Consider the following 24,598-nt stretch of genomic DNA (forward strand, 5'->3'; position numbering starts at 1 on the left):
CGGTATCATTACCTTACATACTGAAACTTAATATTATTTTTAGCCAGCATTATAATCCTATAGAGCAAAATTTTTTCAACAGTTCCAGATGTGACAACAGTGCCACTTAACCCAATTAAGAAGTTGGTACTGCATTCTTGATGCCCAGAATCTTCCCAAGTCAAGGTACTACAGCTCCACACAGAACAAGTGTATTTATTCAGGTTGTGAAGAGTTTCCTCTTTGTCTAATGGGTATAAATATAAATACGGTAGACATTTTTTTTCCCCTCTTGACTATAAAGAGTCAGTCATTAACTAAATTAACTAAAAAAAGCTTTTGCATACTTCCCTATCTAAAAACAAGAAAGGTTTTCAAATACAGGGAGTAGGAAGGGTAATTGTTTCTTAAAAAGCACTACTATAATGCTGTAACAGCTAACTGCAGACACTGCAGGAATTTCTTTGCAGTAGGAAGTAGTCTTATTAGCCTTGAGTTTAAAAGCTCTGTTAAATGAAATAACACATCACACGTTTTCAAGTGCAATCCAATTCTTTGTTTTCATTTCACTTGACAGAATTTTATAATTATTGTTTTGGAAGTGCTGACTAGTAAGTATGTGGCAACAAAATGTTAATGGCTTTTGTTAGAAAGTTTAGTTTAAAAATGATGAAGTAGGAAACTTCTCTGCTGTTGACAGCCAAAAAGTTTAGTGGTCTATGTAAAATTGATTCATTAATCTCATTTGTAACCAGCTCTGACTTGGCATATATATGCTTACAATGGGAGCAAGGGGCAAGCTGCACAGGTTTCTAACTACCAGGTAGTTCATTTTAAAGAAACAAATACCAAACGATTACAACAAATACCCTCCACCCCCAAAAAATATTGAAAGACCTAAGCCAGATTTTTTCCCTTGCTACCATGGAGGTACTGACACCTTCTGGAAGAGAGTGAGGTGGCCAGACAAAAGCTTCTGATCCACTTCCAGCTGTAAAGAACTGCCAAAAATAAAATTAATTTGGCTTCAAAGTGGTAAGTTCTACTCTATTTCCAGAGGCTCTCTCACTCAGAACTTACTATTGAGTTCTGTTGAGTACTCAAACAAGTCATTAATGAGGAAAGATAATAATTTCAGAGAAATCTATGAGAATTAAACCCAATAAGCATGAGCTTGGAAGAAATACATTTAGTCACTCCCTTCATGAGGCAACTAACAGATCAATACTATTGAACTGATCTCCTTTAATACAGCACACAAAAATAACACAAGCCAATAGACTAAAGACAAGCCAGACTTAAAAAACTAAAAAGCAAATCCAGCATTTGAGTGCTTGTGCTATTACAGTTGTTGCAATGATTTCTCCTTCACTGCAAGTAATTAAACTGGATGTTTTCTAAAAAACAAACTCTGGTGCTCCCTGAGATACTGGACTTGAAATAAGCTGAACAAAATCCTAAATACCTGTTTAACAAGGGCTGTATAGCTGTTCATACTAACTCCCACTGTTTTTAAAGTAATGCAAAGAACAAAACTTCTGATTTTCCCAGACTCAGTCTTGTCTGTCATTTGGTACTGTTCTATGTACCTCAAACATTTAGAGTGCCTTGCTCAAGGCCATACGTACATTTGAAACACTAAACACAATTACTTCAAAGGCATTAAAGAATCCTTCCCAGAACAGGACCTCACACAGGTATATGCCATGTTCCAAAGCCAGAATTTTACATCTGTTAGAAGTAAGAGTTTGCCTGGAGCACAGGAGTCTGGGGAGAAAGAAATCTATTGGAACAGAAACTAATCCTTTACACAAGGCAAGTCCCCCTGACAAGCATTTTTATCCTCCTGACCTAATGTTTCCTACAGTCTCCTATATGAAGGAAGAAAATATGTAGTCCTACATTCCACAGAGAACTGGAGGTCAACAGTAGTCAGATGCTGGATTTTGGGATGAATAAACTGAACTCAGCAATAAAAACAAGGCAGAGGGTCCTACTCCAAATGGGGCAATAACCCACATCATTCACTGCAGAACATTATTCTTCAGTCTAAAGCGAAGGTCAAAAATTTAGGTTTAAGAAGTGATTAGAGATGATAAAAAAAATAAAATCACAATAGAAGTAATTTAGATGCAGCATCAGATTTTAAACAGATGGAGTGGTGCATTTTATTGTATTACATAAGCTATTCAGTGCAAAGTAGAAGTGTCCTAATCTGTTTCTCACAGACATATTAGCTGTATCTCAAATTAATTTAACTCAACTCACCTTCTTGTAAAATCTGACAAAATTGACTCCGTGTCTGGAATATGCATTCTGCGGACACACAAAATGATGTGAACTGTTTTAAACTCATGCCTTCAGCATGGAATTCCTCAGTCTCTACTAAAATATTCCTTAGTTGAGAAGAATGTTATACAGGATTTGTAATAGTAAGAAAAATACCTGCTTAATACCTCTCCTGCAAGTAGTTTCAGAGGAACCCCCCCACATACTTCGTGCTTCATGGTGCAAAACACCAGAAGAGACAACCCTTTCTCAAGCCTCTTTCAAAGCAATATTACCACAATCAGCCCAAAAAAAAAAAGTTTTAAAACTCTGAATACTTCCAGAAAATTATTTTTCTACCTGAGCTTGAAGAAGACAAGTTTTAAATGTCTATGGAGATATACACAGATATATGTGCACGTTTCTCCAGCAGTTACTTCCTGCTGCAGCTTTTCTCTGCCTCTTCTGATTTCCAAAACCCTCTTCAAACCTGATTGCTATAATGGTTGTTTCGTTATTAACTCCCTGCTGGTTTTCCTTTTTATGACAAATTCTGTTACTTTTCCTCACCTCTTCCTTTTCACCTTCAAGTTTTCATTATCCAGTGCAACTGTTCCTTGTGTGCAGAATTCATTCTACTTCTGGCACAGCACAAACACATATTCTCTGTAGAGTCATTGTCGGTCTGTCTTGCATTCCTTACCAGTGCTATTCTATGTATTCAAAAGGCTCTACAACATATGACCTATCCCACAGATATGGAAGTTGGTGTGACTTACCAAATATGACCATAAAAGAAGATAAAGGCCTCATCAGATCCAGCACCTGATCACCTAGTCATTTCTTATATTCTCATGATGATTCTGTTTTGCCATCCATAATCCCAAAGATATGTCACCAATATCTTATAAAAGAGACACTTGAAAACTGTACTTTTGATGGCTGTTATTTAAGAGTACTTAGATATAAAGTTTTGAACTTGTTGGAGTAAATCCAGAGGTCCACAAAGATGCTCAGAGAACTGGAGCACCTCTCTTATGAGGACAGGCTGAGAAAACCGGGCTTGTTCAGCCTGGAGAAGAGAATGCTCTGGGGAAACATTAGAGCAGCTTTCCAGCCCTAAAGGGGCCTACAAGAAATCTGGAGAGGGACTTTTTATAAGGGCACATAGTGGTGAGACAAGGATAATGGCTTTAAAACTGAAAGAGAGTAGATTTAGATCAGATATTAAGAAGAAATTCTTTAGTGTGAGTGTGGTGAGACACTGGAATGGGTTACCCAGAGAAGCTGTGAATGCCCCATCCCTAGAAGAGTTCACGCAGGTTGGACAGGGCTTTGAGCAAACTGGTCCAGCAGGAAGCATCCCTGCCTGTGGCAGGGGCATTGGAACTAGATGATCTTGAAGGTGCCTTCCAACCCAAATCATTTTTATGATTAAATTTATGTACTCCAGCAATAGTAATTCAGACTAGCTCATCCTATACATGTACAGCACTTTGTAGCTAACAAATTCAGGAATTACTTTTCATCTTGCCTTTCCCTCCCCACACTTTCTCCTATCCTCTTGCTATCAGATTAAAGCTCTTCCTAATTCTGTTCTTGAAACTACATTGCCTGGTTTCTGCATTACCTATCCAGCTGGCATAAATATTCACCCTGTCATCTCACTGCCAAACTCAAATAACACAAGACAGCCACAGGAACAAGTATGTTAATTTCTAGACTTTTACAATCAAATTGGGGTTGCAGCAGCCAGATTCAGGCCTGCTATCAGTATAAGACAACCTCCAAAAGGGATCTCTCCCCTTCTTTCTTCCCTCCTACACTAATAATTTTAATTTGGTAACATATTGTTCCTAGACCAAAGTGCTGTTGAAATAATCAGCAAGTAATTATTTTTTGATGCAAGTACTAAGAGCAAAGACCTGTCTCTCAGCTTCATGATCTCAGAATTGTAATATTTTTTGTTACTAACAAAATGAACACACTAACTGATACATAGAATCTAAATACTGTGAGCTTCTAGTATTTCATAAAGCAACAGTATACCAATAATACATAAAAAAGTCACAGTACTGCAAATCCTATGAAAATACTACTTTTTAAATGTAATGACTGATTTTACAATCAATGTGCAAAGCCCTATGGTCTCTGAATTTTCTTCAGTCCCACAAAAGAGACGCTAGCTACTGTACTGATTCATATAAAAGGGAACATGTGGTTGATACACCAAGTGTTGTAATTAGAACAAAAAAATTTAAGCAGAAACACTCATTTGAATTTGGACAAGTTACTTACCTACAGTTTCAAAACTTGATTTGGATGATCACAGACACACATATTAATTCTCTGTGATACTGAATATTTGCAGTTCATAAGATTACTCTGCTGAAGGCATGGCTAATTGGCACCTTGATTAGATCACCATTAGTAAATTTATTTCTATATTATTTCCAGACCAGATTCGCCCTTTTAATAGGATACAGCAATGCCATCTGCTTTGCGAGAATACTTTGAAGTCCTGCTGATAAAATTAAGGAGTATTAGTTATAGAAACTAAAATAGTAAAAAGAATATCAGATTAAAAAGCAAACAACATACAAAGACATATGCCTCCAAGTTAAGTTGCCATCTGCTTTCATTTCCACCCACTCATTTCATGTTTTTCAACCACCCTCATCTTTCAAATGCCTGCTTTTTGGAACAACTATATTCTCCCTACTTCTTGCCAAGTGGTTTTGTTGGTTGTTTTGTTGTTTGTTTTTTTTTTTTTTTCCACTGGGGCACATTTTATTTTATTCCTCCCTCGCCCCAACCCCCCAATTTCTCCTAGTTTCAGTTCCTTATATCCCATAACTTCAGCACAAATGTAGAAATAAGATGACTGCCCCCACAAACACAGACATAACCTACTCTTGTAAGTAGCTCTTTTGTGACGTAATGCAGCTGGTCACCTTAGTTTCACAGATGCAAATTCTCTTCCAGAGAAAAAAAGGTACAATGAAAAAAAACAAACCAAAAAACCATAACCCGAAAACCACAGTAAAACCAACCTGCCTCTCACAGGTCAATTTCAAACTTGAAATATTTGCAAAAAGCTCAGAGATGGAGGGAAAAAATCATCTCAGGAACGGAGAGGATGCATTTCACATATCCTTTGGTACCTTCATCTGCTGCAGAGAGATGCTACCCTTTTCTAAGGAAAAAAAAAAAAAACAAACCACAAAACAAACCCAAACCACCAAAAAAACCACCAACCCAAATCTTTACATTGACTCAAATCCTGATTTTAATGGTAGATATCTGAAATCTCATTATATTTTTTAATGATAATTCAGTCATCCAAACCAAGGACTCTTGTGTTCTGGATTCTTTCCTTTTAGTTGATCAGCTGTTAAAGACTGAAGCTTGATTTGTTGCAAGGACAACACTTTTCTGTAGCCCTTAGCTGTGAGTAATGATATTTTCTGTCTGTGGTTGGATAAGACTACAAATGTGGAAAGAGCAAGTATAACAGAGGAAAACATCGTATTTTTTCAGAGATCATTCTATTAATGTGAGAATCTGGGACCAAATATGTGATATTCCTTTTTGCAATCCCCAAGTTATTCCCACCAATAATATGACTGTATCAAACAGAAAGGTAACTGCTGAGAGAGCAGATCTTACCTTCCAGGGAAAATAAATAGTTATTAGAGTGCTGGAAGTATAGTGAAGGCTGTTATGAACACTGAACAGCAGCTATATTCCTCTCTTGGGGCCAGATTAGTCTCAGGAGGAAAGAAGGAAGAGGAAAAAAAAAAACAAAAAACAAACCAAAAAAGAATAATATCAACTATTAAAAATTAAGGCACAAACTTGTTCTGCTGCTGTTGTGCAAAAGCAAAGCCACAGCTTCTGTAGAAACTTGGATTGCATGTGTGACCTACATAAAATGCCTAGGGGCAGCTGAAAAAGATTTGGACAGAAGTTTAGTGTAGGGACTTGGAATAAGAGAACATAGGCATTTTAAGGATTTTATTCCAGTCAGTATGAAACTGTACTTTTCAATTCACACTTTTATAAAAAAAGATGACAAATTTCTAGTCAGCCTAAAATATAGTTGGTTTTCAAAAAATCTTTTCTATATGTATGAAATACCCAGAAGGTAAATTTTTGCAATGATAAAATATGCACCCTATTGTGCACAGCATACAGGTCATTGGAATATAGCCCTCTGAATATGTCTGTGTTCCAGATGATTAAAGATTTCTTCTTCTGTTTCTGGAGTAAGCTGTACATTATCTTTGATTGGAGACAATGGATCTGACTTTTTACAAGAAGGAAGTTTTTCATATTCTCTGCACAAAAAAACAAAGACAAAACAAAACCCAAGAATGTTACATTACATGTTTCTAACCACAGGCTTGTAAGACCATAAGGTTTAAAGTAAAGCAAGACCCCTTGTTTAATTACCCACTTATCTATTAATAATCCCAGAATAAAAATCTGTGCTGGAAAGTTTAAATTTCAATTTTACTACAACTGAATGTGATTTCAACTGCTCCAGTTAATCCTGTGGCAGAATGATAGCTATTAGCTTTATATATGAAAGACTGTATGTACCCAATCCTACTCTGGGTTGTATGTGTTTCTTTAACATTTAAGTCTCCTGAATAACTATAGTTCCATACAAATGTTGCGAGTCTTGCCATTAGGGCAGAACAGATTAGTGTCCCACAAGATTTATTTGCCATCAAACAATGTAATTCTGAAAACGTAAGGCTAATTAAGAAACATTTTAAAATCTGAAAACAAAACCAACCCCAATAAACAGAATACTCAGAGCTAAATAAGTCCTGGCAGTGAGAAAAACTTTTTGTGAAATAAATTAAGGAAAGAACCATCTAAAAGCTAATAAAAAAGTACTTCATAGTACTTCATTTATATAGAAGTAATATGTAAAAAAATATATATTCCCAGTACATACCCAGAAGTTACAGACCAACCAAAACTGGATATACAACATGTAGATGTTGGGCGTTAAGTCTTGCAACCATCAGCAGAGAAAAGGAACAGAGTGCCATCTAGGCTCACTCTGTTCTATCTGCCTGTATTCTGATAAATCAAAACACATTCATTTTCTCCCTGTGAACAACCCTGGTCAGACATTACCAATTAGAGGTCAAGCAACACATACACAAACATTTTTACTTCTTCTTTAATACTATCATTATTAACCTGCATCAAAAGGATAATAAAAAGCAAGCTTTCTAAAAATGTAAATACTGCAAGTGATATTTTTAAAAAGAAGTCAGTTGCTTGTTTATAATAGCCTATAATAAAGCCCAAACCGACTAAAACATATTCAGCTGATTTAACATATGTCCACCAGTCTCATATTTGTTACTCAGTGAAAAGAGGATACTTTTGTCCTACTCACATTTGGTTTCAGATTAAAGAGAATAATAATTTCATTTGAATAAAGCTTATTTATTCAAAGTTGAGATTTCTACTTGAGCTAGGAAAACTCTGCCACAGGAGCTTTTACCTGAGACACAGAAATAGCATAAGCTAGAATATCTATGCTATCTTTTTGTTTCTAATAAAAATTATTTTCCTTCAAGTTCAAACCTTGAAGATACTTGCAGAAACTTCCAGTTAGCCAAGTCATCTACCCCAGGGAAAACAATAAAATTTTAAAAATGTCTCTTGTAACCAGAACCTTCAGCTAGCAAATGTTCCATAAGTTCACCATCATTTTGAAAGCAAAACAGTTCTGACAATCAGCTGTCTCAAAATGTGAGAGGCACATAAAGTTAACTAGAAACAACCTTGTATTCAGTTAAATTTGGCAACTTTTATGCAGCTTTTGCATTTAGACTAAGAAATGCCTTTTGGAATTTGATTCCAAACAACGGTAATAATTTTAATATAAATTACGTTAAACTAAATGCACTACTTGAATAAATTAAATTTAGCTGATACCTTTTCCTGCTTAGAAAGCAAAAGAATAATTAGAAGAGCATATTTAACAGAAATCATACTTCATTGTTTTATCAAGATTAGGAAGTTAAAAACTGCATGTAGAAAATACCTATCTTAAACCATTATCTTTATTGATCTGTATGGAGGATACTTGTAGAGTCTGCTTTGAAAATAGCTTCTTTGGGAAAAAGAAGTATACAAGGTGCTAAAGTAAGGGGTTAAAGCAACTCACCTTTTAAACTGGAAGTTTTTCCAGAGTTCACTAATGGTGGCTTGCAATCCCAGTGTATTTTCAGCATCACAGTGATTTCTCTTCTGCATAGGTGACAGTTTCCTACTTAATCCACTTACTTTAGCTGGCATTAATGGCTTGAGTTTTGGTACAATACGTGACCCTATACAACTGGATTTATGTAAACCAGGAACCTGTGAGATTTTGATATTACAGTACAAATGGTTAAAATGACAACCTGTAAGCAACAGGTATTATGATGCAAAGCTTATAGTAATAATAAAAAAAAAAAAAAAAAAGTGGTTTACATTGTGTTGAGATAATGCCATCTGAATTGCCACAACAAGATATATTTGGATAGCTTCTATAATCTAAAAAGTGGCATCTCAAACACATTAGACATAATGCAGCTGGAAGAACTAGCAAACCAGCTTCTACAGTGCTTTGTTTTCTGAGAGGTTGCAAATACATATTTTTTTTGAATGCATGTTTTGAAGTCTATTGAATAGTTATTTCCTCATCTGTTTACATGACTCTTCAATGTCAGCTTTCAGAACTTTAAGAGAAGCTACTCTCTGGTATTGCGCTCTCTGAAACCTGGCTTTCATGAAAAATGGAGTGATACGCAGAGCACAGGTATCAGTATGATCACCCCAGGGATCATTAGACCTGTAGTCAGCTGTGTTTGGCCAGAATACCTCTTTCATGAACCAGTCTTTAAGTTCAGTACTTCAATTAAAAGAAAAATACATTTCTTCATTGGATAGTTTAGCTATTCACCACCTCTATTATTACCAAAAAAAAAAAAAAAAAAAAAAAAAAAAAGTGTGCCTCAGCAGTTCCCAAGCCCTGAATCCATTTTTTCATATTCAGAAGAAGTGAAATATCACAGGAATTAGGTCATGTCAAAATAATTATGTAACTTTCACATTTCACATTCTTATCCCTAACCACAATTTCTTACATTCCTGTCATTTTTCTGGGGTCACTATCAGGCTACGTATCTGATAGCTACTCAGACTGCTGCTATCACACATTCTAATACTGATACAACACTGTTGATCATTTTTGACTTTTCAGACTTTGTGCACAAGAGGTAATGAGTTTATTTTGAGCAACAGAAGAAACACACTAAAGACCTACCCAGAGAAAAAAAAAAAAAAAAAAAAAAAAGAAAACTTTTTTTCCTGTGAATAGCTTACTACATCTCATAAATTAATTTATACCAATTGCTATTTGTTTAATCACTCTTTTCCCATCACAGCACAATAATTAATTACATGCAATATGCTTTTGGGCAGAGTTAAAACTTTCTTCGCCAAATAAGTTCAGAAGTGGCAAAAGACCAAAAGTGTCTTATTCACATTTTTCATCATATTCTTCTCTTACATATGCTTACGATTTTCCCCTAATTTTGGGGGAAGTAGCCATTTGGAAGCATTAGCACATTTTACTGTTTGAGCCATTCTGCCACTTTGTGGTAGATATGAACTACTCATAATTACTGGCTTCTAAGTGATCATTCACTTCTAGCTTGCTATTTTAGCTTTTGTCTGTCATTACGAGGACCAAAACATAATTATCAGAAATACAATACCTGCAGAAGAGATATTGGGTGTCTGCAATTGTAAGTTCTTATTTTATAGTTGGCTACATAAGGTAAGTTTAAAGACACCTAGGTTGTAAATAACACTCATATTTCCCATTTGGATCACGTTAAGAATAAAGCATTTTGCCCTAAATGAATCACCATTTCCATTTTGCTGGATCATTTGTAGAAGATGGCACACCTCTGCCTACTTCAGGTGCTTCACTTAACTAATGCAAATAGCATTTCCTCATCTGAGTGTTTACTATTGATCATCTAACATTTCTTCACCTTAAAATAAAAGATGTTGGCAGCTTTTTCTTCAAGGAGAACTCACACCTCAGTTCTTTCCGAAAGGAATTTTGTCACATACACTTGTTATATAGTCTTTTTATCCAAATGAAGTTGTTTCTACCTGAGTAGACTAAGCAGATCTTGGAATCCCAAACAAAATTGGAGGGTGAAGTTTAAAATGGAGGCAAAAAAAAATTTCAACAGGAATACTAGGAAAAATAAAATCCTAAGCCTCCATGCTTTATAGTATTTTGCTCTGGACCCATCATCTCAGCCATTTTGCAACAGCATGTGAAGTCATGCATAATTCTACATTTCTTTGTGATACTGAATAACATCAGTTATAACTTAGCAAACTCCAAAGTAGGCAAAGCTGAGAAACTTAAAATCAGAGTAAATTGCTCTTTTCTTTTGTCACAGCCTCTTTGCTGAGCTCACAGCAATTGTAGAAAATAATTAGCAGTAAAAAACTACAGTTGGAATACTATCACTAAAAGTTCTGCAGGGTCCTAGAAAGTTCACCATCTTATTACCATCTGCTAGAGAAAATCTTCCATTAGTTTTGGTATTAGAATTAACTAGGAGGCACTTCACATTTTGAATTGGAACCATGATAAGAGCTGGAAACTTCACCAAATTGCCTCATTTATTGAAGTTCTTTACAGATCAGCTATATATTTTATAACTTACCAAGATTAGAATAATTTATATTCTAAGTAATTGACTGCATCTTCACTAAATCTGGAACTTGTTGCTCCCTTTGGTGTCTTTTACTGTGCTTAATACCGGCAAAGATTTCCCTTGTTTAACTTTCAGTAAGCAATTCTAAGAGAAAATTGAGCCAAAACTACTGCTTCTTGTCTCTACAAAACCGTCTTCAAGTCTGGCTACTTGTAGTTCCAATGGTCTCACTGGTGCTACAACTCACACAAGCCTGAGAGTCTGGGCAGGCCAAAGTTCCAATACCACTGACCTTTGGGTTGCTGTCAAGTTAGTTTTCAGCTAGGTCAGTTTTCTGGTTAAAGTCATGATAAGTATTATTTCTAGTAGATAAAGAAAGTGAAGGAAATGCATGGCTGAAAAAAGGGGAAAATCCTCCTATTAAGGGTTTGCTTTTAGCTAAGCCTACTGTTCTCAAAGACTTTCCGGAGATTCCTATTGTCTGAAGAGCTCCAAGTGTCCTGAAAATTTGTTTATATGTAGTGCTTATGTTACCTCAATACTTCCATACTGTGTATTCCCTTGCACTTAGCATATTCAGTGTCCCAGTATACGTTTGAGTAAAACATGAAAGCAAAACATGAAATACGTTCTTCAAAACACAATAATAAAAGTGTGAATGATTTCATTGCTCAGTCTTGTTCAGGAGAAGTGGACAAAATATTAATCTAATGAAAAAGAATCAATTCTTGTAATCAGGTGTTCCAGAATAAATTCCAGCTTAACACAGAAGTTACTAATAATAACCACAAGATGTCACTATTATACAAAACACACAATACTCTTGTTTGGCAGAGAGAAACTTGTGATTTTTAGTCGTCTAAAAGAAAGAAGTTAGTAGGGTATGCATGAAAGGATGGAAGAGTCTTCTTTTGACTTACTAATCTTTGGGCCAATTCTGATGACAATGCCCAAGGAATTAGCACACTTTTAGCTCTTATGGTCTTGGAAGTTTTGTAAACAAGACAAATGGGTAATATCACAAAGACAAGGGACAAATTTATTGCCTTATTATCCTTAAACACTTAACAACCCACATAGAAGAAAAATTGCCTGTCCTTCTGTACTGATTTATCAGTGCCTAACAAGGCTTTTAACTAAAAACCACTAAACAAGAAAGGCTGAATGAAACCATTCCAGATTCTGAAATGTAAACACACTTTTTCTAGTCAAAGAGGAAGGTGACTGCTAAACTAGCAAATTTATCAAGGGAAGCAATGAAATGAGGTTGTATCTTGTGACGGTATTTGAATTAGAACATAACTGCAATTCATATCATAAAAATCTGTGTATTTGTCACACCTGAGGAAAATTAAAAATTGGGGGTTTTGTCTTAGCTTGGCTTCAAATTTTGTACTAAAGCATTTAAAATTTACCAAAGAAGTTGCAACTTCGATATCAATCATAAGTGGTAGGGTTATAGTTACTCTCAGTTCTGATGTGGATGAACAAAGGCATAGTTTTTTCTTGCTAACATGTGCATTGCTTAAGATTCTTTCAGAAAGAGTCCTAAAATAAACTACTGAAAAGCAAAAACTAATTTTTCGGACCTAAGTAGAGCACACAGTAAAGTTAAAAGAATTCTTACCTTGGTCTTTATGATTGTATTTTTTCTGTCAGTTTGAAGAGCAGAAAATAGTGGAGACTGAGTATATTGGTATTTAGCCAGTTTTGAATTGGAGTCAGATTCCTTCATCAAGAGAAAATTCATTTGGTTTTAAAACATACAATGTGTATTTTTATATCTACATATATATACTTTAAGGTATCATTTTTTCAGTAGTTCTAAGAACTTACACAAAACCCTGAGCTTATTTTCAGCAAGCAACACTATGGTGACATACAAATGCTTTTCTGAAAGAACTTCTTCAGGGACTAACAAAAGCAGAGCACAAAAGCTAGCTTACCAAATTTTTTAATGACCCACTGTAATGATAGCAATGGAAAGACTGAAGACAAAGTAAAGCCAGAGAACAGACTTGATTTAAGCTAGTAAGTCAACCCATTCTACACAACTGTGTGAAGCATTAACCAGTTTTGTTAACACAAACTACATAACCTGCAGCATATCATTCTGAAAATAAAAGTTTGCTGCCTGATTCCTTTCATAATTTAAAGTGAAAGTAAATAGTGAAACAATGTCTAGTTTTCTTACTTCTACATCTGAACTGTTGTTAGAGACTTGTGATATTTCTGAAGACTCCAAACTGCATTCTGATTGCTCACAAGACCTTTGAGACTGTGATGACTGTTCCAGTTCTGTTAAGGGGGAAGATTCTTCCTCAGATTCGCCACACGCTGCCCCAGTCTCTTTTTGTACATTATTAATCTGATCTTCCTGGGATACCTTGCAGTTGCTTCTCTGTTGGTGAAACTGCTGTGAAAATACAGTATGAGATGGACCATGATTTCCCGAATTTATAAGGCTGCTAAACCACCGGAAGCAGTTTTTCTGTGTTTCTCCAGGAGATGTAAAGATAGTCCTTGTTGATTTTTCAGTTTCTGAAATCTGGGAAACATCTTCTTCTACATGTTCTACTTCCTGTTTCTGGCAATCCTGCTCAGTATCTTGAGTTAGATCACAGTCATCCTCCTTTGCTTTACTGTCAAATATAATTGCATCATTGCAGAAAAACCTAAAAAGTAAAAAGTGAAAGCAAAAGAAAGTTACTGCAAATGGGTACATTACCTCCAAAATCCAATGGCTCTTTATCCATCAATTTTATTTTTTAAGTTCACTTGCAGACACAAATTATTTTGACAATGGCAAAGTCTTAGGCCTTCAGGGAGGCTTTTAACAGATAAAAGCAAAAAAAGGAGAAAATCCCCCACCCCTCTATGTAAATATATACAACTAAAATACTAACAAGGTTGTTCACCTGAAAAAGAGAAACACCCAGGAATTCTACAAAATTTAAGAATATATGTGCCAACTATCATAAGACTAGAGCAGTGAAGTGTTTCACTACTGTTGTTATCAAGGAAACTTGAAATTATCTAGTTCTTTCCCATGCTATAAAAGCAGCTCTTAAAAATAAGTACGAATCAGAGATTTTTAAGATGCTGAGCATTGCTTTAGAAAAGAACCTCCAACCACTGACAACTCTTAATTTTTGATGCAACATAACAAAATTTTCAGCTCAGGAAACACCTTTAAGGCACACAACCTTAAAGCTAAAGAATGCCAGTATTAAGAGTTCCGTAAAATTACCGTGCACAATACGTAAAATGTTCAAGATAAAAATTAGAAAAATAAAAGACATAATTGTGATAGTGCTTCATAAAATCAATTCAAGTAGCTGTGGTCAAATGCAACCAATGAAGCCATAAACAAAACCTAAGAACCCCAAAGTCTTTCTTCCCAAAGTGTTGCTGTAGAGATCAGGAGCACTGACTGAATGGGATGGGATAAGAGGCATTTGTCACAAAATGTGACCCCATTTGGCTTTACTGAAACAAACAAAATCGCTGTCAGCATAAGTCAATATATTCACTAACTGCTTACATATTTGGCACAAAACAGCTACTGTTTTTTTGGATATATGACATATATCAAATATAATTTAAATACGACATATATCAAATATCATTTAAATACGACCTTTACTAGGACAAGAAATACTTCCAATTCTCAATTAATTTCAACACCCAGAGGCTAGACTGTGTTGAATAGTTTCACTGTCTTCATTTCTGCTGTAAAATACTGACCTTATTCACTTACCTATCTCACACATAGATAGGAGGCCTAGCACGAAGGGTTCCATCTTCACAGCTTTGCTGTTCCATCTCAGCACAGGTGCATTAATAGTATTTCATTAAAAACATCTGAGATAGCATTTTTCTCATTTTCAGTATTGAGGTTATTTCAGCAGCCAGGATAACAAGGAGGATTTTTGCTAGTTATTAAAATAAGTGATGCAAGCATACCTGCTTCTTGTTCCTGGAACAATTACCGCATTCTTCTCTTTGTTTTTCCTTTGTAGAAAGGAAGCGAATTTATTTCTAACTCGGGGCAGAGATTTAGAGCTTTCCTGAGTGACAGAATTCCCTGAGGAATCGAGGCTTTGTATTGCTGAGACACTCTTTTGTGTTTGGCCATCACAATCACTCTCCTTGATTTTTTTTGCTTTTGAAAATGAATATTGGTTCAACAGATCTCCATCAGAGATTTCTTCTAAATATAAAGAATAAAGAACTTAAGCATCACTGTAGCAGATGTTCTAGAATTAACCAGTTATGAGAGAACAAAGCACTACATTCTGACTCTAACAGGCTTAAAAGTATTATGAGGTTCGATAGGAACATTCTTGACACTACAGTTTAGAAGCCTTTAAACACAGTTGTTTTCTAGTACATAGCCTTAAAAATAACTTTCTGTGAAAATGGAGATGAAGTGAAGGAAGAAAGCCTGAAAATAAATTTTTTTTGTTGTTCTTTGTTGTAATTTTTGTTTTCTTTTTTATTTTAAATACTTTGAAATGAACTTTAGAGGGATCTGGACAGGCTGGATCAATGGGCTGTGGCTGACGGTATGAGGTTCAACAAGGAAAAGTTCCGGGTCCTACATTTGGGCCACAACAACCCCATGCAACATTGCAGGCTTGGGGAAGAATGGCTGGAAAGCTGCTCAGCAGAAAAGGTGCTGATTGATGGTCACTGAACATGAGCCAGCTTGTGCCCAGGCAACCAAGAAGGCAAACAGCATCCTCGCCTCTATCAGAAACAGTGTAGTCAGCAGTTTAGGGGTAACGGTTGGACTTGACGATCTTGAAGGTCTTCTCCAACCTAATTGATTCTATGGTTCTACAAAAGTAAAACTAAAGTTGACTCAAAAGGCAGGTTGCCAAACTAACTACAGATTTCAGTAAACCAGAGAGTAGGAAGATACCAGGAGTAACAAAAGCAAAAAAAAGGAGTCCTAGAGTAGCATAGTCAGAAAGCAAAGGAAATAGAGGATAATAATTAACATAGCTGATAAAGCACAATGAGAACAAAATGCCCCTTCTATTACAAGCCCACTGGTTATTTCAGCACATACAACTTAGGTGGTGTAGAAGACGAGAGCACAGATTTACTGGAGAAAGTGAGAAAGCTGGAATAAAGAATACTTATGGGATACAGATAGCTCTGTGTTAGAACACAGAAAACATTCTTTAAATATTTGTCTGGCCAAATACCAACTGCAGGAAAAGTAAGCTATTTTAATTTCTTCACAAGCCGTTATAAAATGGAAATTCAACCCAAAAATAGTACAGATGTTATTAAACATGACAATTTAAAATTGAAAATGACATTTTATAGCAAATCCAAGGAAGTCAAAAATCAAGTGTTGCAGAAAGTTTGCTGCCACCCTTAATCATTATGTAGGCTTTAATATTATGGCTTGTTAATCTTGCAGCTTGTGGAAAACATAGTACAATTAATAAAAGTCAGAGTTAGATCTCTAAAATCTCATGCCATTAAGTCTAAAACAAAATCCTTCCTTTTCCCCACAGCCTTCTACTATTATTTATGTACTTATTTTAATGAAAACATACCACTCCTTTGCCTTTTTGCCAAGAGCTCTTTGCCTGGAAGTTTCAGCCCTTTAACACTAATTATCTTCTCCACGCCTTTGGTTGTTGGTTTCTCTAGTAAATGCATTTTATGAGGAACAGTATCTGCATTAGGGCCAAGCTTATAGTCTCTGCTCCAAATGCTATTTACATGATTAGCAGGCCTCTCATTCCAGCCACAACTTTTCTGTTGCACAGGCTATTAAAAAAAAATAAAATAAACAATTAAAAAAACCCCTAAGTCATAGGTTTACAACTTTGTCTTCTACATACGATTTCTTGATTTAGCATGTAAGGACTCTGACACTTGCACTACAACTAGTGACATATCCTATGCAAACATTTCCTTTTTTGTCCCCATATTTCTCATGCTTTTCATATAAATTCTCTTTTGTGCTGCCATGAGTTCTGCATTCCAATATGGTGCAAGTGACTAACTGCTCACCTCAGACAAAAGTTTAAATTTTATTCCTATTCAGAAAACTTAATTTGGGAAAATAACTTCCTCAGAGTAATATACTTGGAAGAAATCCAAATGTCCAAAAATTTTCTTTTAAAACCAGTTATTTCTGTCAATAGTATTAAAGACTTATCAAAAAGTCTGAAAGTAAATCAAACATTAAAGTCAAATTTCATGAAAAGTAAGATTTTAACTGCACAAAGAATGAGAAATATGAGTGTGGGAACATAAAGTTTCTGTAATAGCAAAATAATTTTCACGACTAAATCAGTTGCAGGTAACATTCAGTCATATTTTTCCGTGAATGTTCAAGATCCACATCAAAATCTTAATACATAACTTCAGAACAAAGATGTTACCTGTGCAGTGTCAGGGTTATAATTATCTATTTGTTCCATTGTGTTGATATCAATGTTGCCAATGGCAATTTGAAAAGCAGTACCATCACCAAAATGTCTGTTCCCATTATATTAAAGGAAAGTAGCTGAATATTACATTGAATTTCAAGAATGATAGCATGAAAGTTAAACTAGTGTTTTCCCATTTTTGTACTAAAAAGCTGTGGCAGAATATTAACCAAAAGCATTAATATTACTACCTATGGCTCAATCTGAAACAACAGCTACTGTAATACACCTGCAGTGCTTAGCAAATCACAGAAGTCAAAATGAAAACCTTCACTCATCAGCAGGAAAGTTAACATCTTTCTCCTTTCTAATTTCTGAAGTGCCAAAGTTTAAGTGGCTTGAAGAACACACAAATCTAGTAGGTACTTCAACAGCCCCCTCTGTCTTCATTTTCCTAACTGTCCATGCTAAAATTTGTGCTGCACAAATGTAGCAAAATGCTACTTGTTCTATAGGAAGAGGTATCTGGTAAAACAGGATATGCTTAGATTAGGGAATGAGTTGTACACAGAGCACAAGAAGTAAACTGGCAAAGATTGTAACACACGTAGCAGACAAAATTTAAGGACAGTTATAAAGTGACTCAAATAGTTTAAAAATAACCTGTATTTGATGATTTATTGAAAAAAAAATTAAGAAGAAAAAAATTAAACACTTTTTAAATTGAGCAAAAGCCAGGCTTTAGTCAATAGGAGAGACGCAATGGAAAACTGCAAGTACCCACAGATGCAATGAAAATTATAAGGCACTGTATCTGCTCATCCTTATGTCCCCACTCTGTTATTTCAACACAAAGGATACCGTCCTGCATAAATTAGTGTTTCTGGATCAATATCATCTTCATATGGATTCAGAGGAACTAATTTTCTGTTGACAGGATCAAAAACTAACTGATAAAGGAATGTATTATTGGCTCGTGTAAAACCCTGTATGTATTCTTCTGGTACTGTTATATTCATCTTCAAGTACTGCCCCATTTTCTTAATAACCTGTCAAAAAAACAAACAAACAAAAAAAAAAGTTTAACTGTTTCATTCAAACTGGCTACATAAAATGTTAAATACATTTCAAGTAAGTATTTTTGCTTGTAATTACACGTAGAACACACATCCGGTTACAACAAGCAGATTCAACTTAAAACAGGTGAAGGAAAAAAGTTTGGTACATTATTTTCCCACTCTTAAGTTTACAATCACATGAGTAACACAATTCAACTCTTTACAAATACTTCTTGCCCAATAAATAAATACAAAAACTGAACAGAAATACATCTCCTCAAGGCATATTTGTTAAAACTAAATGCATATCAAGTTATATCATGTATATCATCAGACCACATAAGCAATCCATGGCTGTTTTTAGGATAGAAAAAACGCAAAACTAATCAGATTTCCCCTTCGTAACTCATCACAAAAGACTACATATTGATCTGGTGCCTCCTCCTATATATTGTTACTGCACCACAAAGAAGTTTCTAATACTTCATTGACCTCTATATTGTCCAGTTTCACAGAAGGCATATTACATTTTTTCAAAGATCAAGTTTATCATACTGCTAGAGGCAAGATTTTCTGCTCCTCTCCAAATAAAACATCAGCTGTGTTTTGGCCATGCATTCTAAATACAGGCAAATTTACTCATTTCAAGAAGAGTTTGAACTGGCACTGTACGGCTCTTTGTATCTTTTGATTTATTCGTGACTTTCCAGTACTGTTGGAAAACAGCAGTGATGCATTACATAACAGATCAGTGAATAAAAAGTTTCTTGAAATTATTAAATCCTGACATTTTGCTCAAAAAGAGATACATTAAAAGAAACCATGATTTGCATGGGAAAAGTTCAAAGTTCCCCTTTTACTTCCACAGAAGTCAACAAAACCTGTTGCTTTGATGCCTGTGAGAGAAAAAACCCACAAAAAAATGCAAGTAACTGAACAAAGAAGATAATACAGGAAGATAATTAGACTGCATATTTAAATGCTCTCCTGGATTAGATTTACCTGCCTTCAAGACAGCCACATAAGGTATTTTTCTTATTAGCTCTTAAAATCCTCTCCTCTCTCTTACTAGCTACACAGAAATTATTCCCACTTTCTTAGCATCTAGATTTTGTTTTTATTGGATAAGACAAAAAATAAAACCAAACCAAAACAAAAAATAACCAAACAAAACAACAAAAAAAATTCGGTTTTGCACCACACCAACTTTTTCTTCCACAATGTTTTGCCATACAAATATCAGTATCCATATGTATGTAAATAAATGCAAAAAATTAACCAACTAAAATTCCAAATCCCTTCCCCTTCCACACACAGATGAAAGTGTACTTATGCAAAATTAACAGAGTTCAATTAGCAGCTCTATAAGCTAATCTGCAAAACCAGAAGTGCAGGTAATGAGAGGGAAAAGACTTCCAGAGCCTTACAAAAAATTAAGTCTCTCCTCAAACATGATATCTAACCCCTTGAAGGATTAGAACAATTCTTCATGCAAGTTTGCTTTGGTGTATTTCATTAAATACATATATTAGCTTCAACATCTCAGTTAATTCAGCATCTTTAGAATTCTGCTCTAAATGGATATATTTTTAGTTCAGTGTTACTTTTCTATCTACTAGTACAGACTCCCAAAAGCCAACACACAAAGAGAAAGTAAGCTTACCTTTATAATATCTGGATTGTTGGCTAATTTTAGTAACTTGCATGCTTTAGCTAACCCAATTCCATGAATTGATGAGAGGTAGTCACAACCAGACAGAATACACATGTAACGGAATTTCTCTTCTGTAAATACATTTCCAAGCTGCTTGCAGTTCCCTAGTCGAGCTTGATCTATCTCTAGTCCATTTCCAAACTTGTCAATTTTCAGAAACACCTGGAAATTAAGAGGAAGTGAAAACAATTATTTTCACCCATATAAGCTAGTTTGTTGCATTTGGTAGAAAAAACAGAAGCTGAGTGCTATTCCTATCCCTTCCGTTTCCCCTGTTTACTGTAGAAGCATAAGTCAGTACATCAAACACCTTTGGCAACTTCAAATTCTGCTTTAAGATACCAGGAAGAGGTAAAAAGCTATTAAAGTATTTTCTTCCATACCTTTTTACATCCAAAAGCTAAAAGATCAGAGTCTTCGGTAATTATAGCTTGAACAATGCCAGTCTTATTAAGATAAGCCAACTGAGCATCAGCTTCATAAGGAGCAACCATACAGTCAACTCCCCGGGCTCGTGCAGCCTGTACATAAACAAGAAGCACACAAGTACTTTGCATTAATCTTCAGTAATTACCTGAAGACATTTGAAAGCATAAGAACCTCTACCTTAAAAACTGAAACCATGATCTCTTTAAAAAAAACACCCATCCTCCTCACTTTAGAGCCCAGTATTTCACATTCAACCCCAAGCTCTGAGCAGCTTCGACTTACATAGACTACAAAACCACCGGGTTTTGTAGTAACAGTGTTGTAACAGTGTTACAGGGCTGGCCTGTAACACTACGTTCGCTGCATTTGACCACAGGTGCCTGCTTCAAACTCACGAAGTTGTATTCTGGACAAAGGAAAACAGCACTAGAACAAACGTAATAATATTTTGATAAAGATCCTATGGCTGCAGTGGAAAGATAGCAAAAAGCTACTACAAAGATTTTAAGCAGCCAAATTTTTTTTTGTAGTCTATTCTGAGGAACAAGCAGGGTGGAAATAAAATTGCATTTAGTTTTTGTGCAGCAAAGGTAAAACCGTTGGTGTTACCAAAGTCAGTTCATAGCAGTATGTATTTCAATTGACACATCATCATAATTATATATCAAGTCAAGTGCCTCTATGTGCAGACTTATTTTTTAAACGAAAGTTTGAGAACACATCTTGGGGTTTGGTGTGGTAAACTGCAAACTGGATTTGGCGGTTGGACTAGATGATCTTCAGAAGTCCCTTCCAACCCTAGCAATTCTATATATGTATGCATATATTTATAATTGTATGTGATTTATACCATTGGGCATAATAAATTTGAAGTTTGTTAACTGTGCCTAATGTAATCCAACTTACGTAGGACAATTAAAGGTTAACAAGCAGGAGATGTTTTTCTTGACTACATAGAAGACGTTGCCATACAAAAAAAGAGTAAAGAAATGTTACCTACTGCATAGATTATTTTAAATCCATTGGTATCCAACAGCATTGACAACTTACTTTAATAACTTCATGAGCCATAGCATGGGTAACATTTACACTGCGCCCAAAACATTCTCTAGCTTCTGACAGTCTCCCTTCCTGCAATAATTGTTTCCCCTTCAGAAGACTGGCTTGACGCTTCCTGAAAGATAAACAAAAATACCCACCAATCTCAGATTATTTTCTCTTAAAAGAACAAGTAGGAGAAAGGACTGAAACAGGTAGGAAAGGGGGGGAAATCTGTTCTACTGTATAATATTTTAAAACACAAGAATAAGCCATTGTATCAACAAAGGCAATTAGATTGGCATGTTGAAACTTACAATGGTTTCTCAGAAAAACCAATGACAACTCTAGAAACTGCAAACCACAGCGTAAAAGGAGATGAGCCCACTGTCAGGTACATATCCCATAAAATATATTTAATGGAATTTGGGAATATCTGACATTAGATACTTATCGGTTTAGAGGACAGAAGGCATCATTGATTTAATTTCAACTACTGGCACTTGTTTGCCCCATGCTGAAGGAAGCACATGTCTCATGAGAACTTAAAAATAAAAAGAATTAGTGAAAAATTCTCACTGCTTCAGTGAGAAGTCCCATTATACAGAGATCTGAATCCAAACAAACAAGTTTATCTGATTATTTGTACAGAAAGATGAGGAAGATTGTGTTATTTTTAAATAAAATGTATTGGCAATTTTTGTCCAGAGATCATGAGGGAAGGTAAACTAAAAGCCCTTAATACATTACAGGAACTAATGCTCAGAGGTTTACTTCCTTCTTCTATAAGAAGTGCTTTCATTTATGAAGTGCATTTCTATTTTTGGAATAAAACCTCTAAGAAGAGGTTTGTATGATTTTAAAATGTAAATTAAATGAAATAACACTGCAATGCAGGAAAGCTTACCGGAGATTACTACCTATCTGAAGTCTGAAGGTTTTTCAATTTTGAAAATGACTTGTAGTGTTAAACATACTGCTTTGCTTGCAAATCAATGCAGTTTAGTACTTACTCTCGTCGGGCCTTTTCCACTTCCTTCTTAGAAGGCAGGGTGCATCCATCAAATACCAAAATTGGTATAATTCCAAATGAGAGGAGCATATCAACAAGTTTCATACAAAAAGCTACATAACTGTATCAACAATAACGAAAATAAGAAAAAAAAAGTTGAGCTTTATTGTTAAGCACCAGCCTATTGCATATTTTCTTGCAGGAAAACAGAACTGTACGTTTAGGACTAACTGTTGTTCAAGATCAGCAATCATACGTGCATGGAAACAAGATTTGATCATAAAATATTCGCGTAATTAAATTCAGTTGTTCCAAAGTTTCCTACTACTTTTAATGTTTCTACTGCCAGTTTCTTTCTCAACTAAAGTGTATCCTACTCTTAACGACTCTGAGGTCGTTACATTCAGAGGCAGGTAGCTGGGTTGGAAGAAACACTACAGTTCTTCAACAGAAGTAGGAGTTAAGAGATTTGAACCCATTTGCAAACCACCAACTCCTTCTTGCCTTCAATTAAACTTTTAATCAAAATTTCATAAGTGAAGTTTGATCTAAACTAATCAGAGTACCTTTTTTTCTGAAAATATAAAGCTTAACCCTCCCTTAAAACTATATTCAATCCAAAACAAGAGTTCAACTCGGTTTTCCAGAGACGGGCAAAAACTTATGCAAATCTGATCTAAGCTCCAAAGCTGAACTTGAAATACAACTAGCTTCTCTTTGTTTCCTTCCTTAGACATACAAATGTGTAAGTAAAAATATCCATGTTACATCAGAAAACCTATTCTAAAAATATAGTATATTAAGCAAAACCACAATTTATTCAAAGCACAACACATCTGTCATAATTCCTCAGTATCATTGTAACTGTTGGCACAGCAGTATTGACAAACTATCACTCCATACAAACAACTCTCCTGAAAATAACACTAAAATTGAAACATATGAATTGCATCATAATTGAGAGCAAGACATGCTGGAAAAACAAACAAACAAACTCACCTAACCGCTGAAGTTATAACAGAAAATATTTTAGAGCTTCCCTCCCCCTCCCCCAATATACTTCAAAATTTATTTTGCACAGATAGAAAACTATGCACTTACAGCCAACATTTCCATTTCGAAGCAGTACAACTGGGACTGGTAATTCAGAAGCAACAGCAAGAAATGAAACCGATTTATCTTAGATTTTAGCTCAAGACACGTCAAGCTAACAAAACTTTAACTCGTAAGAGGGCCGAGAGGAAACATAACAAAGACTCACACATCTGTTGGCTCTCCTCGGACCAGCTTCTCAGCACAAGCATAAGCGCCTTTGTGCAGCCAGCAGTACGTGTCCACAGCTACCGTTTGCCCTTTGTATTTCTTCACATGTGAAGGTTCCGCGGCCTCCTTGATAAATTGGAGCAGGCCCTGAATCCCCATGATGCTGGCTGAACTACAGGCGGGAAAAGCCAACTCGTGAGGACAAGGAGCCACCAGTCGGGTTGCGGGCACGGCGCTGCAGTGGACCCGAGACACGAGCAGCTCCCGCGCAGCTGAAGCGCCTCTCCGCCGGCCGAAGAGATGCAAAGCCTCGAACGCTACGGGGAACGGGGCCAGCAGGCTGCCGGGTAGGCAGCGGGCACCGGTTCGGGAGGGGGGCACGAGAGGGGACAAGCGCTGGCCTACCCCCACCGCCTAGCTCAGGGGTCACAGGGCCCTCCCTCGAGCGGCGCGTACTGACACCCGGAGCTGTACCCGTCCCCGGGAGGGCCTAAGGCAGCTCTCCCGGCTCGGGGCCGCACCCCCAAAGCGCCACTGCCCGGGGAGCGGGGAAAGCAGTGCTGAGGGGAGCGCGACCACCGAGCGCCAACCGCCACCAGCCAGTACCTCGCTGCGGGAGAACTGAGCGCCTGCACCGCGCCGCTCCTCTCAGCCGTGGCGCGTGGCAGCCGCCT

The 24,598-nt window shown here is 36.1% G+C and overlaps 1 protein-coding gene across 1 annotated transcript; it reads right to left on the bottom strand.

Moving 5' to 3' along the window:
- Positions 1-6,445: 6,445 nt before the first annotated feature.
- On the bottom strand, positions 6,446-24,083 carry EXO1 (exonuclease 1; the record flags this gene model as incomplete). The annotated part of the gene is made up of 13 exons (XM_080615342.1): positions 6,446-6,587; positions 8,447-8,640; positions 12,637-12,738; positions 13,231-13,684; positions 14,976-15,222; positions 16,586-16,802; positions 17,423-17,519; positions 18,272-18,459; positions 20,132-20,344; positions 20,566-20,703; positions 21,662-21,785; positions 22,663-22,782; positions 23,923-24,083. The coding sequence occupies 13 exons, from the start codon at positions 24,081-24,083 to the stop codon at positions 6,446-6,448; spliced, it is 2,397 nt and encodes a 798-aa protein (XP_080471468.1).
- Between the last annotated feature and the right edge of the window lie 515 nt (positions 24,084-24,598).

This window comes from Psittacula echo (assembly GCF_963264785.1).
Source record: "Psittacula echo genome assembly, chromosome: 4".
NCBI lineage: Eukaryota > Metazoa > Chordata > Aves > Psittaciformes > Psittacidae > Psittacula > Psittacula echo.